Source organism: Dermacentor albipictus, unplaced genomic scaffold (genome assembly GCF_038994185.2).
Source record: "Dermacentor albipictus isolate Rhodes 1998 colony unplaced genomic scaffold, USDA_Dalb.pri_finalv2 scaffold_11, whole genome shotgun sequence".
Lineage (NCBI taxonomy): Eukaryota > Metazoa > Arthropoda > Arachnida > Ixodida > Ixodidae > Dermacentor > Dermacentor albipictus.
In genome coordinates, this window is record NW_027225565.1 from 14,018,988 (window position 1) to 14,036,897 (window position 17,910).

Consider the following 17,910-nt stretch of genomic DNA (forward strand, 5'->3'; position numbering starts at 1 on the left):
CGTCGGGGTGAACGTTGTGGCAGTAGAGTACGCCATCTTGAAGTGTGAATAAGCAAACAAAACTGTCAGCAAGTGACCATTTCAGGCGGTCAATGATGATGCGCAAGGACAGGTCACGGCACTGCTCGTCAGCGATTTGGAGCAGTGGAAAAACAGAGAGAACAGAGGTGTCAGTGTCAGTATCAGACGTAAAGGTCACATCTTCGACTAGGTAGCGAGAGAGGCAATCTGTGTCCTGGTGTTGGCGTCCCGACTTGTAAGTCACTGTGTAGGGATATTTTTGTGGTTGGAAGGCCCAACGACCGAGCCTGCCAGTAGGACCCTTGAGTAACAAAAGACAACAGAGCGCATGATGGTCTGTGATTACTGAGAAGGGCTTGCCATATAAATATGGGCAGAACTTTGAAACAGCCCAGACGAGAGCAAGACATTCGCGCTCGGTAATTTAATAGTTGCACTCTGTAGTTGTCAGGAGCCAGCTAGCGTAGGCTATAACGCGGTCATGTCTGTGTTGGCGTTGCGAAAAGACGGCGCCGATCCCATAACCACTGGCATTGGTTTGGGCCTCTGTAGGCGGGAAGGGGTCAAAGTGGGCCAAGACCGGTGGATTGGTGAGAATCGTGATAAGGCGTGAAAATGCGGCAGCCTGAGGGGAACCCCACGTAAAAGGCACGTCTTTCTTCAGAAGTTCAGTGAGTGGTCGAGCGATTGCTGCGAAATCTTTCACGAACCGTTGGAAATAGGAACACAGCCCCACAAAACTCCGGGCGTCTTCGACAGGCTGAGGTACAGGTAAAGCTGTTACTGCTCAAACCTTCTCTGGGTCGGAAGCATCGACGAGATGGCCTAGTACTGTAATTTGTTGGCTCCCGAAGTGGCACTTCGATGAGTTTAATTGGAGCCCAGCCTTGCGGAAGACGTCAAGAATAGCTGCGACGCGCTCAAGGTGCGTCTCAAATGTACGAGAGAACACAAGGACGACATTGAGGTAACAAAGGTAAGTTGACCATTTGAAACCTTGAAGCAGAGAGTCTATCATCCATTTAAATGTGGCGGGGGCATTGCATAAACCGAATGGCATAACCTTGAATTGGTAGAGGCCATCTGAAGTGACGAAAGCGGTCTTTTGTTGGTCTTACTCATCGATGGAAATCTGCCAATCATCAGATCGAAGGTCGATGGACGAAGGTCGATGGACCCAGCACCTCCACCAAAATGTTATGCGAACGAAGGATTAAAACTGGAGACTATTTACAAAATATATTTACAAGGGATAATCCAGTGCCGGCCAGTTCAGTCGACAGCTCAAGAGCCAGAGAGCGTTCTTCCTCCTCTTTTCTTGAGTGATGGCGCCCATGCGCCTCGTTCAAACAATTAAATACCACACGCGTGTAGCAATACTACTATTAATTTATTACCAATTATGCAAAAGTCACTTTTCATTTCAGATGGCTTTTAATAAACAGTAACTATTTCTTAAAATTATGTAATGAAACAATGCCACAGTTAAGCCACACATGGTTACAATTAGTAGCAATTCAGGCTGTGCTAAGTTCTAAATTGAAAAGAAATACTCCGCACTGTCACACCTCTCAATCAAAGAAAACCAACATGAAAGTTCCAAATTGGAAGCATAAAAAGAGAGGCACTTACATGTCTGGGGCGTGAAGTCAAAGGCTGCAGGGCTTTCAAACCTTTGTTTCTCTTGGTACATGATTGGCTAGAAAAAAATTGTTTAATCTTTAGCCTCATCACCATAATAATTCGCATCAACACACCTTATATCATTGGCCAACAAAAAGCTTCCAAGCAGAAAGATAAGTGCAGGTTGCTAATGCACATGCATTATATGGTTTGGCCAGACTTGAAATCCAATCACTGGCTTTGCAATAGTATAGCAAATGGAGCAAGCAGGTGACAAAGGCGAGCACCTTCTTCATTTTGCAGGTTCCATAAAAAATCAGGATCATTCAGAGCAGCTTGCTCACAGGGCACACAAATCCCTTTCTACATTGAGATCGACTCGTAAGCTGTCCCAGGACTATCTAATCTAAACAAGTTCAAAACAGCTTTTGTGTTATCAATACATGTGTTAGTGAAGTGCCCTACACATATAACACTTCTGTACTCACCCAAACTGTCATCTACAAATTACACATATGGGTTCCCACGTCCTTCAAGCCGTTCTTGGCACATGCATGAAACAGCGTAACCTCGATGCGGGTAACACATACTCGCACTGGCATGTGCTGTCGCTGCATTCAACTGCACTGTGAGATCAGCACATGACACGAGGTGAAAATGACAATTGAAGGAAAACATTGGCTTTAACATTACGCTACTAAGCATGAAGTCGTGGAATCAAATCCTGGCAGTGTCGGCTGCATTTTGAAGGGGAGCAAAATGCAAAAACGCCTTTGTACCGTGCACAGGGTGAACAAAAATTAATCTGGAGTCCCTCACTACGGCCTGCCTCCTTATCAGATTACGGTTTTGGTAAGTAAAATCCCAGAATGATGATGATGATATGTAGTGTTTAATGCCGCAAGGGCCAAGTGCGGCCAAATAGCGCCAAGGCAGTGATGATGAGTACTAAATGGACTAATGGCTGATGTGACGTGGCTGTATAGAGGCCTAAAGCTGAAAGCTGTAAATCGCTTAAAATATATAAAGAATAAAAATATGAGAATGACTGAAGTAGGGTATGCTATAAATATAGGATGTGCAACAAGGGTGTAATAGTGTTACATGCACAAAAATGGACAGGTGATTGTTGATGACGAGTAGCACAACAGCCTCAGCGGGTCCCTTGAGTACAAGGGCCCGGAGGCGTGTGCTATAACAAAGGTTGACATCGCAACCGTGGTGTCTCGCAAGAGGCCGTGTTACGAATTTCTTCAACAGAAAACACGGAGCGAGTCAACGTTGTTTAAAAAGGCTAAAATATATTGCATGTCGAATAGTGGTTTTCTGCCTAGAAGCAGTACCAGATGAAGTGGTATACGCTGAATATGTGCTAAGGGGAAGTGTCTTTTCCTCTTGACTTGTGTTTTGCGACATTCTAGGAAGATATGCTAAACACTGAATGTCTCCCCACATCTACTACACATTGGACGTTCACCACCAGTCAACAAAAAGCTATATGTACCATAAGTGTGCCCTGTTCTGAGGCGACAGAATAGGACATCACTTCGTCTGGACTTGGTCAGTGATGGCCAGTATCATAAACATGGCTTAACTACATGGAGTTTATTAAGGATTTCAGCGTCTCACCTATGCTGCCATAGGTTGCCAGTCTTTTCCGTAAGTATGGCTTCAGGTCTGAGACCGGAACGGCTACGGGCATGTTGCAAGCTTTCGTGTCTAAGGAGGTAGCAATTCGGTCTGCCAGGATGTTACCTTCAATACCTCTGTGCCCAGGCACCCAGCATACCGTTACATGTTGGCCAGAGGCATAAATAGTACAGAGGAGAGAGAAAAAAGCTGCAATTACTGGATTTCTGTGGTTGTAGAATGACCTCAATGTTTTTACAATGCCTAATGAGTCTGTGTATATGACCGCCTTATGTAGTTTTATCTGCTTGATGTGTTTGGCAGCCGACCATAGTGCATACGCCTCTGCTGTAAAGATGCTTGTGTGAGGGTGAAGAACATTAGACTCTGAAAAGGATGGGCCAGCGGCTGCATACGACACGCCAGCATGTGATTTAGACGCATCTGTGTAATATTCCAGACACGAGTATTTAAACTGCAATTTTAGAAAATGCATATGAATGTGGGCCTTTGGAGCGTGCTTTGTTACCTCCACAAATGACGTGTCGCAATCAATGATGTGTCAGAACCATGGCGGAAATGGCTTGGCAGAAGCCATTAGACGATTTTCATGAATAGGAACATTCATATCCTCGCTCAGCTTTCTCACACGGATCGAGAATGCCTATCTGGCTGTAAATTTGTTATGAAAGAGCGTTGCAGAGGTCATCTCGTTTATGGTGGGATAACAAGGATGGTTTTTGTTAGCATGTACTTTCAGAAAATAAAAGTAGAATATGACCGCTGCAGATCAAGGGACCATTCATTCAATTCATCATTGAGGCTTTCAATCGGACTTATCCTAAAGGCACTGGTGGCGAGGCGGATACCAAGATGATGCACAGGATCCAGCATCTTGAGAGCACTGGGTGTAGCCAGAGTGATACACAACGGCACTGTAGTCTAACCGTGATCATACAAGGCTCCTGTAGAGGTTCATGAGGCATTTACTGTCGCTTCCCCATGTTGTGTATGACAGTATTTACAGGATGTTCATTGTTTTCAGGCATTTAGCTTTCAGATACTTGATATGAGGAATGAAGGTTAGTTTTGAGTCGAGTATTATGCCTAAAAATTTATATTCAGTGTTGAGTGGTATGTGTTGTCCATGCAGCATATCAGGATCTTGTATAAAGCACCTCTTTCTAGGAAAAAGTATATAGTAGCTGTTGAGGCTGCTTAGCTTGAAGCTATTTTGATTTGCCCATTTTGAGACTTTGTTCAGTCTGAGTTGGACTTGGTGCTCGCACACTGCAAGGTTACAAGACTTAAATCCTAGTTGCACATCATCCACATATATTGAATAAAACATTGAGGATGCAATGGCTTTGTGAAGGGAATTCATTTTTCACAGTGAAGAGGGTGCAACTAAGCATGCCCCCTTGTGGCAGCGTGCAGTTAGACAGGTAGTTTTCTATCATGTTCAGCACATTGCCACATACCCCAATCGTAGATAGGTCTCAGAGGATTCCGAATCTGTTGTGTCATAGGCTTTCTCCAAAACGAGAAATACAGAGAGAAAGGATTGTTTGTGTATATAAGCATCTCTAATGTTTGCCTCAATGCGAGCAAGGTGGTCTATTGTTGACCTACCTTCCCTGAAACCACATTGAAGGGGATCAAGCAGACGGTTGCTTTCCAGGAAATAGATTAGACGCCGATTTATCATTTTTGCATATAACTTACACATACAACCTGTTAGTGCTATTGGCCTATAACTGCTGGCTAACGTGGGGTCTTTGCTTTGCTTATGAATTGGGATGAGTGAAATAACTTTATTAATGAATTGGGATGGCAATCACTTCTTTCCACGAGGATGGAATATGCCCAGATACCCACATGGTGTTGTAAAGAGACAAAAGTGTGTTCAATGCTTCTGGGTGCATATTCTTGATCATTGTACAGTGAAAGCTCGTTAATTCGAACTTCAATAATTCGAATTTATGGATAATTCGAACTGTACGATTTGGTCCGGCCAAGCTCCACAGAAGTCTATGCATTAAAAAGTCCATTAATTCAAACGCGAGAAGGTTCCCTCACGGATAATTAGAACTACGCTCGCCTGGCACACGGCCAGTGAACGCGCCTACTGCCTACACACAAGGCTGTATTGCCTCCGAAACGGAGAGAACGGCGAGAGAAGGCAAAATCGGAAAAAAATCTAACCGACGCGGGGTCAGCCAGAAGGCAGCGGCGGCTGCCGCCTCTCCGTTCTACGTAACCTCCGAGACTTCTTGCCCGTTGCGAATCTCGGAGGCTTTGCAAATCTTGTACAGCTGCTAATGTTGTGCAGAGATGGCACGGTAAGCACCAAAACACAGCGAACCAAGTACGTCGCAGCTGCGCTTGCAATAAAGAACCAACGAATCGGGGCCTTCGCCACCTTCACATGTTCAGGGTCTTTGTCTCGGCAGTATTCATCGGTTGTGCACCTCTGTTTTCAGCTTAGGAGGTATCGGCCGTCGCGATTCATTGCGATGGTGTTAAGCCTCGGCTAACGTTCGTTTTGGTGGACATCGGTGGTGTGGCACAGTCGGACCCAGAGCTTCGACTTGAAGATGGCTTGTGCCCGCGGACACGCCATCACTTTCTGACACGCCAAATTTCTGACATGCCCTACTGCTTCCAAATCGCAGTGTACTGTTGCTCTCCTTCACTTTCGTTAGTTCGAACTTTCGTTAATTCGAACTGAAGCAGCTTCCCCTTGCGGTTCGAATTAACGAGCTTTTACTGTATCTATTATGGAGTCACCACCTGGTGCTGAGCTGCTGCAGGAACAAAGAGAAGCCTTCAGTTCAGCGAGACTAAATGGACCGTTGTAAGGTTCATTATCTGCGCACTTTCGTTCTAGGGGCTCTCGCTCTATGCGTTCCTTGAACTTTAGGAAAGTTGGGGCATAGTGTGATGCACTAGAAATATTTTGAAAATGCTTGCCAAGGAAATATGCCTGATCTTTCTTGGTGTCACCTTAAGCGTTTGTTAAAGGAAGCAGTTGTGTTTCAGTGACGTTTAGTTTGCTCACCCTGTTCCATACCTTACCCTCATCCTTGTACGGATTGATACTACATAGTACCTTTCCCAACTTTCTCGCTTAGCATGTCGACGTGTTCTGCCCTGTGATTTTGCCTTCTTGAAATTAATGAGGTTCTCCGCAGTTGGAGAGTCGCCAAGCAGGCCCCAAGCTTTATTTTGTTTTTTCCGTGCCTCTTTGCATTGGTTGTTCCACCGAGGCAAACAATGTTTATTAGCAAGTCCGTTAGTTTGCTTTATGCATTCTTCAGCGGCGTCAATAATAAAATGTGTCAAATATGCCACAGCATCATGTATGTTTAAAGAAACCAAATCGTCACACTGCAAATATGTAATCTCCTGAAACAGTTCCCAATTCGACAAGTGAATTTGCCATCGAGGAATCTGTGGAGGGCAATCAACTCGTTTTGTTAGATTTAAGAGAATAGGGAAGTGGTCACTTCCATAAGTGTTTTTTTTAGGACTTTCCAATCAGGGTATGGCATTAGAGATGGAGAGGCAATGGTTAAGTCTATTGAAGAATATGATTTATGTGTGGTGCTATAAAATGTGGGTTCTTTTTTATTCAGTAGAACCACACCGGTACATAAAAGAAAGTCCTCTACAGTATGCCCTCTTGAATCGCAGTGCGAGTCGCCCCACAGCATATTATCGGCGTTCACATCACCGGTTAAAATGAATGGCTCAGGGAGCTGATTGACAAGCGTTTCAAGTTCCCTAAGTTGCAAACGATGTTCGGGTGGTATGTAGAGCAAACAGACTGTAACCAGCCTGTCGAATAGAAGTGCACTAACTGCTACTGCCTCTAAATTAGTTTGAAGGTGGAGATGTTGGCAAGGAACTGACCTCCAAGCTATCATAGCCATGCCACCAGACGTGGCATGGCCATCATCGTGATCTTTGCAGTATAATGTTTATTGTGTTAAGAAATTTGCATTTGATGTTTTCAAGTGGGTTTCCTGAACATAGAACAGCCTAAGGTTAAACTCTTGTATTATTTATTTGATGTCATCTAAGTTGTTAAGAATGCCAGGAGCATTCCAATGAATAATTTGTACAGCCATTTTGTTAGAATGAAAAATGTTCTGCATTCAGGTGTGTAGTTGAGTACTTTAGGTAACAGGATTGTCGTCTGGCCCTGTTGTGGTTTTTTTGTTTCTTTTGGCGTGCTCGAGAGAGCCATGCCGGTTTTTCAGCACCAGACATGCCGGTGTTGTGTCCATTGCCTCTTGAGAGGCACTGGATGCCCACGCGTGTGGGCTGCTAGTTCGTTTGTCAGACCTCACCTGGTGCAGTGTGGTCTTGAGGCCCAACATACCCGGGGTAGCCGGCCTCTGTGTCTTGGTGGGGGGATCAGATTTGACTGCTGCCACCTCGGGAGCGGGAGGTGCCACAGCCAACGACTCGCTGTGCGCGGGCCGGGCAGGTGGCGCAGGCCGGTGCAGCGCTGTGCCCTGACGCATCACATAGGCATACGTTGTGGTATGGAATGGTGAGCACCTTTTACGTGCCTCCTTGAAAGAGATGTTCTCGTGTACTTTTAGAGTGATAATTTCCTTTTCTTTTTTCCAGTTTGGACAAGATCGGGAGTATGCTAGATGTTCACCATCGCAGTTTACACAGTGAGGTGTCGCTTCACACTTGTCTGAGGCGTGGCCTTGGACTACCATGGCAGCTCTGCGATCCGTGGCCAAATCTTTGGCATTGGAAGCATCTTCTTGGATTAGGGATGTATGGTCTGACAGCTACCTTCGTGTATCCAGTTTCTATGGTTTGTTGCAGATCGCAAGTGGCAAAGGTCAGGATTAGATGCTTTGTAGGAATTTCCTCATTTTCTCGTCTGATAATGATGCACATTACATTGGTTACATTCTGCTCTTTCCAGCCCTCCAATAGTTCTGTCTCGGAGAAGTTGATCAGATCTGCATCAGACACTACTCTGCATGCTGCATTCATAGACTGATGAGGTGAAATCATAACAGGAATGTCTCCAAATGCCACAAGTTTGTTTAGTTTATTGTGTTGTTCTTTATCACGGATCTCAAGCAGGAGGTTGCCGCTTGCCATATTGGTGACCTTATAACCTGGGCCAAGGGTATCAGTCAAGCCTTTTGCAACAAGAAATGGGGGCACGGTTCTTGCTGGTTTTTTCCGTTTTTTCGCTGTGTACAATTTGAAATTGGGAAAAAATTTCTTTCGGCTTAAAGAGGCTTAGAATATCGTTGGTGCGTCCCCTCTTTTGAGGGTGACGATCAAGTCACCCTCAAAAGTCACCCTTTGGCATTGTCACTTCCGCATTGGTGGGTGATCGCCATTGTCCCCCTTCGGCGACAATGGCAACCACCCACCACACAGCCTAACTAGGGGACACTGTAGTACTTAATGTGCAAGGCTGCAGATGCCAGCCGTGCATTGCTGCTATAACCCAATATAACATACCCAAGAGAGGGCACATGCACAAGCCGCCTACGAAAATGTAGAAGTAACAGAACAGAAGACAGCACAGCTGAGAAAGTATACACGAAAGAAAAAGTTCGGAGAGGGGAATAGGAAAAGGCAACTAGCCGATTTCTCCTGGGTGCGTCAGCCCAGTGGTATCATCTACGTGAAGCGGAGGCCAAAGAGGAGTGTTGCCTCCATCAAGGGGCCTTAAAGGTCCGAACACTCGGCATCGGCTCAACCCCCAGGTTCCCCTTTTCCTCAGGCACGGCTAAGCCGCGCACGGCTACACGCGGGAGGGTCCAACCCTTGTGTGCTTGGGTACGTGGTGTCGCAACACACCAAATGCCTGCTGACGCAGACACCCCTGCGGGCAAAATCCCAGAATAAGGAGAACATTGTACTTCTGATCTGCAAAACAATGAATAGAATTCAATTCTGGGGCTTTACATGCCACAACCACGATTTGATTATGAGGGACTCCAGATTAATTTTGACTACCAGGGGATCTTTAATGTGCCCCCATTCATGGGGCATTGACATTTTTGCATTTCGCCCTCACCGATGTGTGGCCGCCACAGCCACGATTTCATCCAGCGACCTTGTGTGTAGCAGCACAACACCATAGCCGGAAAGCCACCGCGGCAGGTGATCTACAAAACTCTAGCTTAGTTGTGTACTACAGTACTAGTGTCACCTATACAAAGCATTTCACATACCTTTGACAAATCACTGTCTTTAAAAAGAAAAAATAAATAAAAAAAAGAATGGTAGTTCATAGAAATTTTGATAACCCAAACGGCATAATGTACACCGCTGTCTTGAGAAACTGAAAATATTTGTTGAATTGTAATTTGTTGGTTATTTAGTCAAGATAATTTTTTACAAAATTTTAAATAGTCATTCTGGGGATAAGTTTATTTGAAAAAGTTGCACAGTAACATAAGAAAATTGCTGATTAGTACTAGTACTGCCTCTGTACGGTGGCCCTCTGCCTCCTCATCACCTGTCCGCAGAACTTGTAAAGCACAGTCATTTTTCCAGTGTGATGCCTACATCTCCTTTACCATCAAGCGCCATCAATAGTTTTCCTGCCTGAAATACCTTCCCTCCCTTGGACACATCATGATGTGTGTTATGCCAGACTATGGCAGGCCAGTGCAGTAGATACCGTATTTACTCGCATAATGGTCGCACTTTTTTGTCAGCAAAATTGACGCAAAATCAGGGGTGTGATCATTACGCGGGTTAAATTTCCTGCGAAAAGAAAAACAAATTTTTTTGTCCCGCGTTTGCTGCGGGACACCAAAACAAAAATGGCGGCAGGTGGAGCAAGCCGAATGCGCCGAACGTGATTTTTTTTTTCTTCTCATGAGTACATTACGTGCATTGAAACAGTTTCTTCCCTATCAGTAATGAATAATATCGTTAATATCGGCAAGTTTGCGGTAATAATGGAGCCATGGTCGACTTTGAGGGGACAGAAACAGATGGGCGCACTTAGCTGCCAGTGACAGAGAAACACATCACCGGCATGCTGCGGAAACTGCGGCATCTGTCTTCACTACTCTCCTAATACGACACCTTTCCGCTAAGGGTGGGTGAATATCTTAGCTGTGTTACAAGCATCGGTGTATGAATAGGGTACACTTCTGATATTTAGTGTAAACGTGGCCACTATAGTTGCCGCTCGCGATTTGTTGCGTGCTCACGAATGCACGCGAGAAGAATTGAAAGGCGCCTTTTTTGTTGTTGTTGGCCAAAATTATTATGAAGCCTACAAGTAATATAGCCAAGGCAAGTTTGGTTGTAGCTTTCTTTTAGTCATGGAAGTGCAGAAAGTGATGAAAGTAATGAAATGAGGCGTCTACTTAAGAATGTTTGGTGCGTGCAGACCGCTTGGTTTGTCTTGAAGAGTCGTTCGCGTAACATTCGACAGATGGTAAGCGCTATCAATATTAGCTAGACTTGGCACACGACATATCGCTGTGGAAAGTTCAGGGTGCGATCATTACACGGGAAATTTAAAAAATCGAATTCTGACGTCAAAATTCAGGGCTGCGATCATTATGCGAGTGCGATCATTATGCGAGTAAATACGGTATAACTGGCCATTACTAGGAAAAACAATCCAATTTTAACGCACAGCTTGTAAACACGTGGCCACAGAGTAAAATAAACAGGAGAGCCGGCTTATCTGATAACAGTGTTCCCTTCTTAATGCAGCATAGGGTACCTTCGCCACTTGTTGTACAGATGGCAACACTCTGCATTAATTAGTGCCAGCTGCTAGATATGGCACGTTTCTTTCATTTCTCAAACAAGTGAAACGCTTAAGCATACTGTGACAACTGCGTAGCATGGCATCCCCTCAAGACAAGGCAGTATCAAATGGAAATAATCTATTGAAGTTTGCAACTCTCATCAGACAACTGAGCAATGCAAAGCACATTTTTGCAATCAGACAGGAGGGCAAGGTATTTGGAAGCGATAGAATAGAGAGCAGCAGGTCGCCTCATCCCTCTGTGGCAGTCTTTGGTTAGGCAGCACTCATGGGGGAGGAACTGGAAAAAGAGGCAGGCGCGTAGATGGTGACTGCTTCTCTTGTGTTTGACTTCTCTGCCGTTGTCCACTGCTTCGAGCGTAATGGGGAAAGTGCACTAAAGAATAAGGGGGACTGGTTGACCTTTTGCCAGGAAGAAGTGTTCTGTGGCTGTATGGTCGGTACAGCTTTGAATGGCTTCTTTGGCACCGTGATTCTTGTTCGTGAGAAGTCCGCTATAAATGCGGGTGTCAAGTTTTAAGTCCCCATATTTTCACCTCCTATGGACCCCCATAGACCGCCCATTTACACGTAAGTCGCATGTCTTATTTAAACTATTCAAGCCTATCTTTTCGAGAGTTAGCTTAGAGAAAAAGTGCATAGGTACCGTTGACGGTGCATTTCCTTGCTTCGAGAGCATGTCTGTACATTTGGATCTGTTGAAATTGGCATCTTAATAACAGAGTCTAAATTCGATGCCTTGTGGTCTTTGCAGGTGCAATTAATGTGCAAGAGTCTGCATGCCAGAGCTTGTCGGGCAAGTGAATTAACAGAATGTGGCTGGATCATAAATGCATGTAGCACCGGTGTATAGGAGGGGAGGGGGGGAGGGGGAATGCAGTGCCTGCAGCCTGCTATTTTGTGTATTGTATTGTACTTAGTGTTCACCATGAGAAATCATGGATTTGTCAAAACCTGCTCCAAAGAACAATGCTTAAAGAGTTATTGAGAGACCACACAGCATCTGGTCCAATAATAAGCACCAAAACAATAGTTATATATGTTCCATTTCTCAAACTTACATAATATGTGTCTTTATTTCATATGTCAAAGCGGGACCATTGCAGAAGCATTCAAGTGACCTGGCTACACAGTTTTCTGGTGAATGGCCTTATGCAGTTCAAGAAAGAAGGCCTTTTGGAATGCCCATAAGACTGTCATTGATTAATTCTCATTTTATGTTTGACCAAACCACTAACCTACAACATATTACAACATTCCACAACAAATTTTTCCGGTTTCTGTGTGTTTCTACCTAAACAGTACAAAAAATTTCACAAAAGATCAACTGCAGTGATGACTTGTCCACAAATATCTCGCCTTCTACAGCCTGGCTTAAGACACAAACGTGTGCATGAATTAAGTAGCGAATTACGCAGCATGTCTTTTCTTATCCCAAACAAATTTTTTTTTTTATTCCTGTCGCAGATACCGGCATTACGCTTCTTCAGCTGTGTTACATTTGACACACAGACATTACTTTCTAAATAAGCTGTAGTGCAGAAGTTGTTAATTGACAAAATCACGCTCTTCATCTTTTTAATGAATAACTTTTTAGTGCACATGTGGCAATGGCGGAAATGAGCCCGTTAACATGCCGGGCCTATTATGTAAGAAGCCATTTTGTAATTAGTACCAGTTTCCAGACATATGTCAAAGAGCGCAGTGAAAATGCGTCAGTGTGTTAGCTACTTTCCTGCCAAAGCTAACGAAAACACAGAGACCAATTTATTTTACTGACTTTTGACTTCATATATCTTAAAACTGGGGCTAGTTACAAAATTGGTTCCAACTGAATAGGTCCTACATGTTGATGGGCTCTTATTCTGCAATTACAACATTAGCCATTAGGCCATTCATTAAAAAGATCATTAGCACATTTTTTTTTTATTTAGATGCTTCTGCACTCTGACTTATCCAGAATGTAATATCCATCAGTTAAGGTAAGTCAGTCGAATAAGTAGAATATGCTGGTATCTGTGACAGGGACCGCAAAAAAAGTGAGAAAAACCTGACATAAGAAAAAGCAGCCTGTATGCGTGACTAAAACAATCAATATTAATAATAAATAAAAGAATACCAGCATACGAACGCTGGCTGAGGACAAACTACGCTGATGGGGTCGTGGGGAAGTTGTCGGCCCATGCGTGCGGGTCAAACCTGACCACAATGAATTAACCAGTGGTTATGACACTGGCCCGGTGCTGCTTGCCGACAGTCTGCTGGTGGTTGGCATATGGACTACACATTTGCAAAAGCCAAGCCTGGCCCAGACGGCCGAGATCGGACTCTCTCTTTTTTGGCTGGCCATAGGCACCGGCCCAATCTTCCGCCGAGCTCATTTTTTGCTTGGGTTGCTTGCCGCCTTATACCCAAATCCTATTCAAGTTAGAGCGGGGCATGCTGAAATGTCGAGCACTTTCACATGGGCTTACTTAGCCTCTGTGATTTAAAATCAAACAACTCAGTCCTCTAGAAGAGGTCACAATGGCCACACATATAAATGCTCAATTTGTCTAAAAATAGACAAAGAAATCATACAGTAAAACCTCGTTAAACCGTACCCGCTTAAACAGTAGTTTCGTTTTAAAAGTACTAAAGTCAAATCCCCGACTCAGCAGCCATTGGACATAATGTGTTTTGTATCCGCATAAACCGTACCAGCTTATTGCGTACGCATAGGTTAAAACGTAGCGTTTCCACTTCATTTAACCACCCGATGCATGGCCAATCCCCCACTGTGGGTATGTGCCACAGCCACTCAGGACAACAACAACGACTACGGTGTGTGGCATTTGCAATGCGAAGAAGTTGCTCGGCAGCACTGCTGCGACCACAAAGAGATGTCGGCTACAAGGTTCGACTTTTTGCCATCGTTGCCTCTGTTGTTGCCTAAGTGTCGACTATAGCGACAGCGGTGAGAATGACACAAAAAGCGACAGCATGGGCAATTCAGGCGCGACAGTGGCAGAAGCTGCGCGTTACGTCAGCCTCATGAATGCAATCGTTGCGACGAGAACAGGGGTGCGATAACGTAACTCTATTCCAAACGAAAAGTATTCCAAACTCTGGCACCCGGCAATGAAAAAGGCGCCTCGGGACTTCTGTAGCACTACTGCGCGCATGCACAGAGAATATGTAACGCCAACGAGGAATCTGCCATGCGAGTGTTTGCCGAGAAGAGGGAGCTGGCTGAAAAGCTGGCACGCAGCTTCAGTAAGTTTGAGGTCGCTGTCGTCGTGCTAGGCCGCTGCAGCATCAAACCAAAATAACACTTTTGTCACACGAAGTGAATAAATACTGCATGTTTTTTTCCCCTTTCATCGCTCTCTCTGAATTCCGTTTTCGACAGGTAAGTGGGCGATCTCATGCTATTTCGGTTAAACAGTACTACCGTTTAGTACATACTTTTTCCGAGTTCCGGCCAACTACTATTTAACGAGGCTTCACTGTACATGCAACTAACTCCTTTCCATCTCATCTGAATCTCATTTCTGTCAATGTCTTCACATGCAAGGCCTTGATAGAGTGGCATACTTAGATTTTTTGCCTCCTCCCCATCCACACAAGTCACCACACCTTTCAAATAAATTTGCTCTCTCTCTTTTGCTGTGGTTGCTTAATTCAAGTTGACTTTACCCCTGCATCTGAATGAACGTATTGGAAAGTATATCTTCCCATTTCAATAGCACAATTATTCCTACGGAAACTGGCAGCCTAAGAACAGGGAGACTGTGCCAGCTCATTATTATCCAAGTATTTCCAGATTTCAACACTTATTCTAAAGCAAGGAAATGTTCGTGCAGGTCCAGTGAAGAAAAAAAAAAAGAAAGCACACACCTGAGGAAATGCGCAGGGGCTGCCAGGTGCCAACATTCGTACAGGATGGGTCCAAACTGATCGGCTGGTGTCCATGGGCGATGAGGGGCTCAAAGGGAACCTCACCCTGACAAAAATATGTAGAGGATGCATTGAAGACAACTTCCATTTGAACAAGTTACTTGGATGGAACAAAACTAACTTCACAAGCTCGACTGACAACACATATTATAAGTAAACAATAACAGAACCCACAACATACATTACTAACAAAAAGACGTCAGAATGACCTATGTGCAGTGGTCAACCACAACCACAACAAGCGACCACCGAGGAGCCATCCTCCAACAACATAGGTGCTGTGTACGGTTACCAGAGGCCCTATAAGACTGGCTATCGATTATTTAACCACTGCATTTCATTAGCATCAACGGCCTAGTTAGAACACATCGGTGACATTGGTTTGACACTAACCAGACATACAATGCAGGGACGAAGTGAACGCTGGCCAACTGTAACTGCCTTCACAAACTGCAGAAAAAGGAGATATCATCGCATATATGCGAGAGGTGTGAAAATCGATATCACCAGACAAAAATGAACCCATGGTTAATTTTTCTCTCAAACTGTAGTTCCACTGTAGACGTTATTTAGGATGTGTTTGCAAAAATGAACCATTTAAAATTTTCTGTGGTGTTAGGTCACCCCCTTTTTGGAGCCCTAAAATAAGAAAACAGCTTTGCTGAAAATTGGACTTCATTCAGCAAGGTTGCGGAAGTTCGGTTTTTCGCAATGTCACACTGTCAACAAGCTCACTACCAAAACGTACTGTTCCTTACTGCACATAGACTGTTTCATTGAACTTTATTTCGTGACTGCAAATCAGTTCAATGAAAGCAGAAAATTCAACACTCATCGTGCATACAGATGAGCTATTCGTGGCAGCCTATTTCTCTTAATATTCACCATCCATAGAAGCCCCCTTTTTATCTCTTGGAAATGAAAACATTTGCCAGCCATTTCTCTAACAATCTCTAACGATTGGAGTACTGCAAGACCCAGTCATTGCACCCACTTTTATTGCAAATGTTACAGCAAGGCCACAAGGCATACAGTGGCTGCTGACCATGCACACGTACAGCAGACATCTGAGGTGGGCTTGAAAACAGTGAAGCGTGCCGAGCCAAGATAACTGGTTTTGAGGAAGTATTGTCAGCATCGACACCTTCAAAGAATGTTGCCGCCCTGCATGGAGCGCGGGAGAAGATGCGCTTTGAGGCGCCCTATTCGTGGCGGTAAAGTGCGTGTGTATGTAATTTTTACTGTTATTCCTGTGCATCGCAGTGGCATGGCATGATACCAACAGCTCATCAAAGTCAGCAAGAGACCCTTTGCTCATTATACAAAAAAAGAAGTGAGGCGTGCAGACAGGACACAAGAGTAGAGAAGTCGACATCAATGTCACCGATGTGTTCTAACTAGGACGTTGATGCTAATGAAATGCAGTGGTTAAATAATCGCTATGCATGCGCAGATGAGTTTTGTGTCTTCTTTCTTTTTTCGCCTCAGTGCTCCCTTTAGTTAATAGTCGGCGTTCGTGTTGTCCACTTCTCTACTCTTGTGTCCTGTCTGCACGCCTCACTTCTTTTTTGCATAATGAATCCTTACCAACTAGCTCAGCTTTCTGTTGTTCTAACCCTTTGCTCGCCTATCGGAGGCAATCCACTTGCACTTACTTTGCACAGACCTGACCACATTTCTTTTTTTGCCAATATCTGTGAGTATGCTTAAATGAATGCAGGCTATAACGAAAGTATTTTCACCTCCGATGCAACTACTTTATAACAAGCTTCTACTGTATTACATTAAGCTTCATGGCTAGCATGACAAATTCTGTAGTTGCTTAACAGTGACTGCTGCAATTTTTTACAACTTTGCTTCTTTAAGTGGAAGCTTTAGCTCAGGGTCTTTTATCTAAATACATAGAAATGGAGAAATCCCATTTCTCAGCAACCACTGCAGAAAATTTGATCAGGTTTGTTGCATTTGAAAGAATATGCTAAAATCTTGTGATTGCTGGAAGCAAAACTGAATTAGGTAAGCAATTTTTTAAACTATCAACTAAATTTACAACTTTGTAAACTGCATCTAACAGTACATCTCAAGTGGACAAAATTGGTGTATTATAACATGGCTCTCAATTAAACATGTAATGCACGAGTAAGATCGAGTTTTGCAAAATCCCCGTAAACACTGTAACAAATTCATGCAAGACAAACTGATATATCAAATTTGTCTGCTTTCGAAGCTCTAACGGATGAAGTTTACAAAACTGCAACATCTGTTCTTACTGCAGTTAGGAATTTGTAAACCTTGCACTTCAATTTTTTTAGACTTACCAATTGTCGGTAATTCATGCAAAAAATTCCAGGCCCTAAATCGAAATTCTGATTCCTACAGTCCCTAGCATTGACCTTCCTCTCATAGGTGCAACAAATTTCATTCAAATCAGTCCAACGGCTGCCTCATATAAGCATTTCTGCATTTTACATGCACTTGAATAGGCAGAATCGGAGTTGGGCCCGAGCTAAAGCTTCCTCTTAAAAGGGCATTGAAACATTTCTTATTGAAGTTGAGAAAAACATTTGAAATTAAAATGGATCATTTCAGAAACACTTTGCCACAAAAAAGTACTTCAATGCATTCAGCAGAAGCGGAGTTATTGGCAATCAAACATCGCCTTTTATATCCTTTACGGTGCTCTCACTCCTTCTACAATGCCTTGCCCTGCAAAGGCTATGGTGGAGTGGGGCAGTGCCCAGATTGCTCCGCCTACTGAACCTCACCATGGCTAGCAGTCCAAATCCGATTTTGAATGTTCACATAGACGCCACTCCTTGCGATTCTGCCGCCTACGGCACTCCAAATTTGGAGGCTATCTCTCAACTTATGCTTGAGTGCACGGTGTCTCATCCCTTTGCTGTGCT

At 44.1% G+C, this 17,910-nt stretch overlaps 1 protein-coding gene across 2 annotated transcripts in view; it reads right to left on the reverse strand.

Annotated features, from left to right (window-relative positions):
• LOC135914962 (UDP-N-acetylglucosamine transferase subunit ALG13-like) overlaps nt 1–17,910 on the reverse strand; it is a 152,833-nt gene that overhangs the window by 58,638 nt on the left and 76,285 nt on the right. For both annotated transcript variants that reach the window (XM_070528219.1, XM_065447901.2), the window contains exons 16-17: nt 14,945–15,050; nt 1,654–1,720 (exon numbers count right to left, since the gene is read on the reverse strand). In XM_070528219.1, the coding sequence (XP_070384320.1) occupies nt 1,654–1,720; nt 14,945–15,050 (173 nt within the window). The remainder of the gene's footprint in view (nt 1–1,653; nt 1,721–14,944; nt 15,051–17,910) is intronic.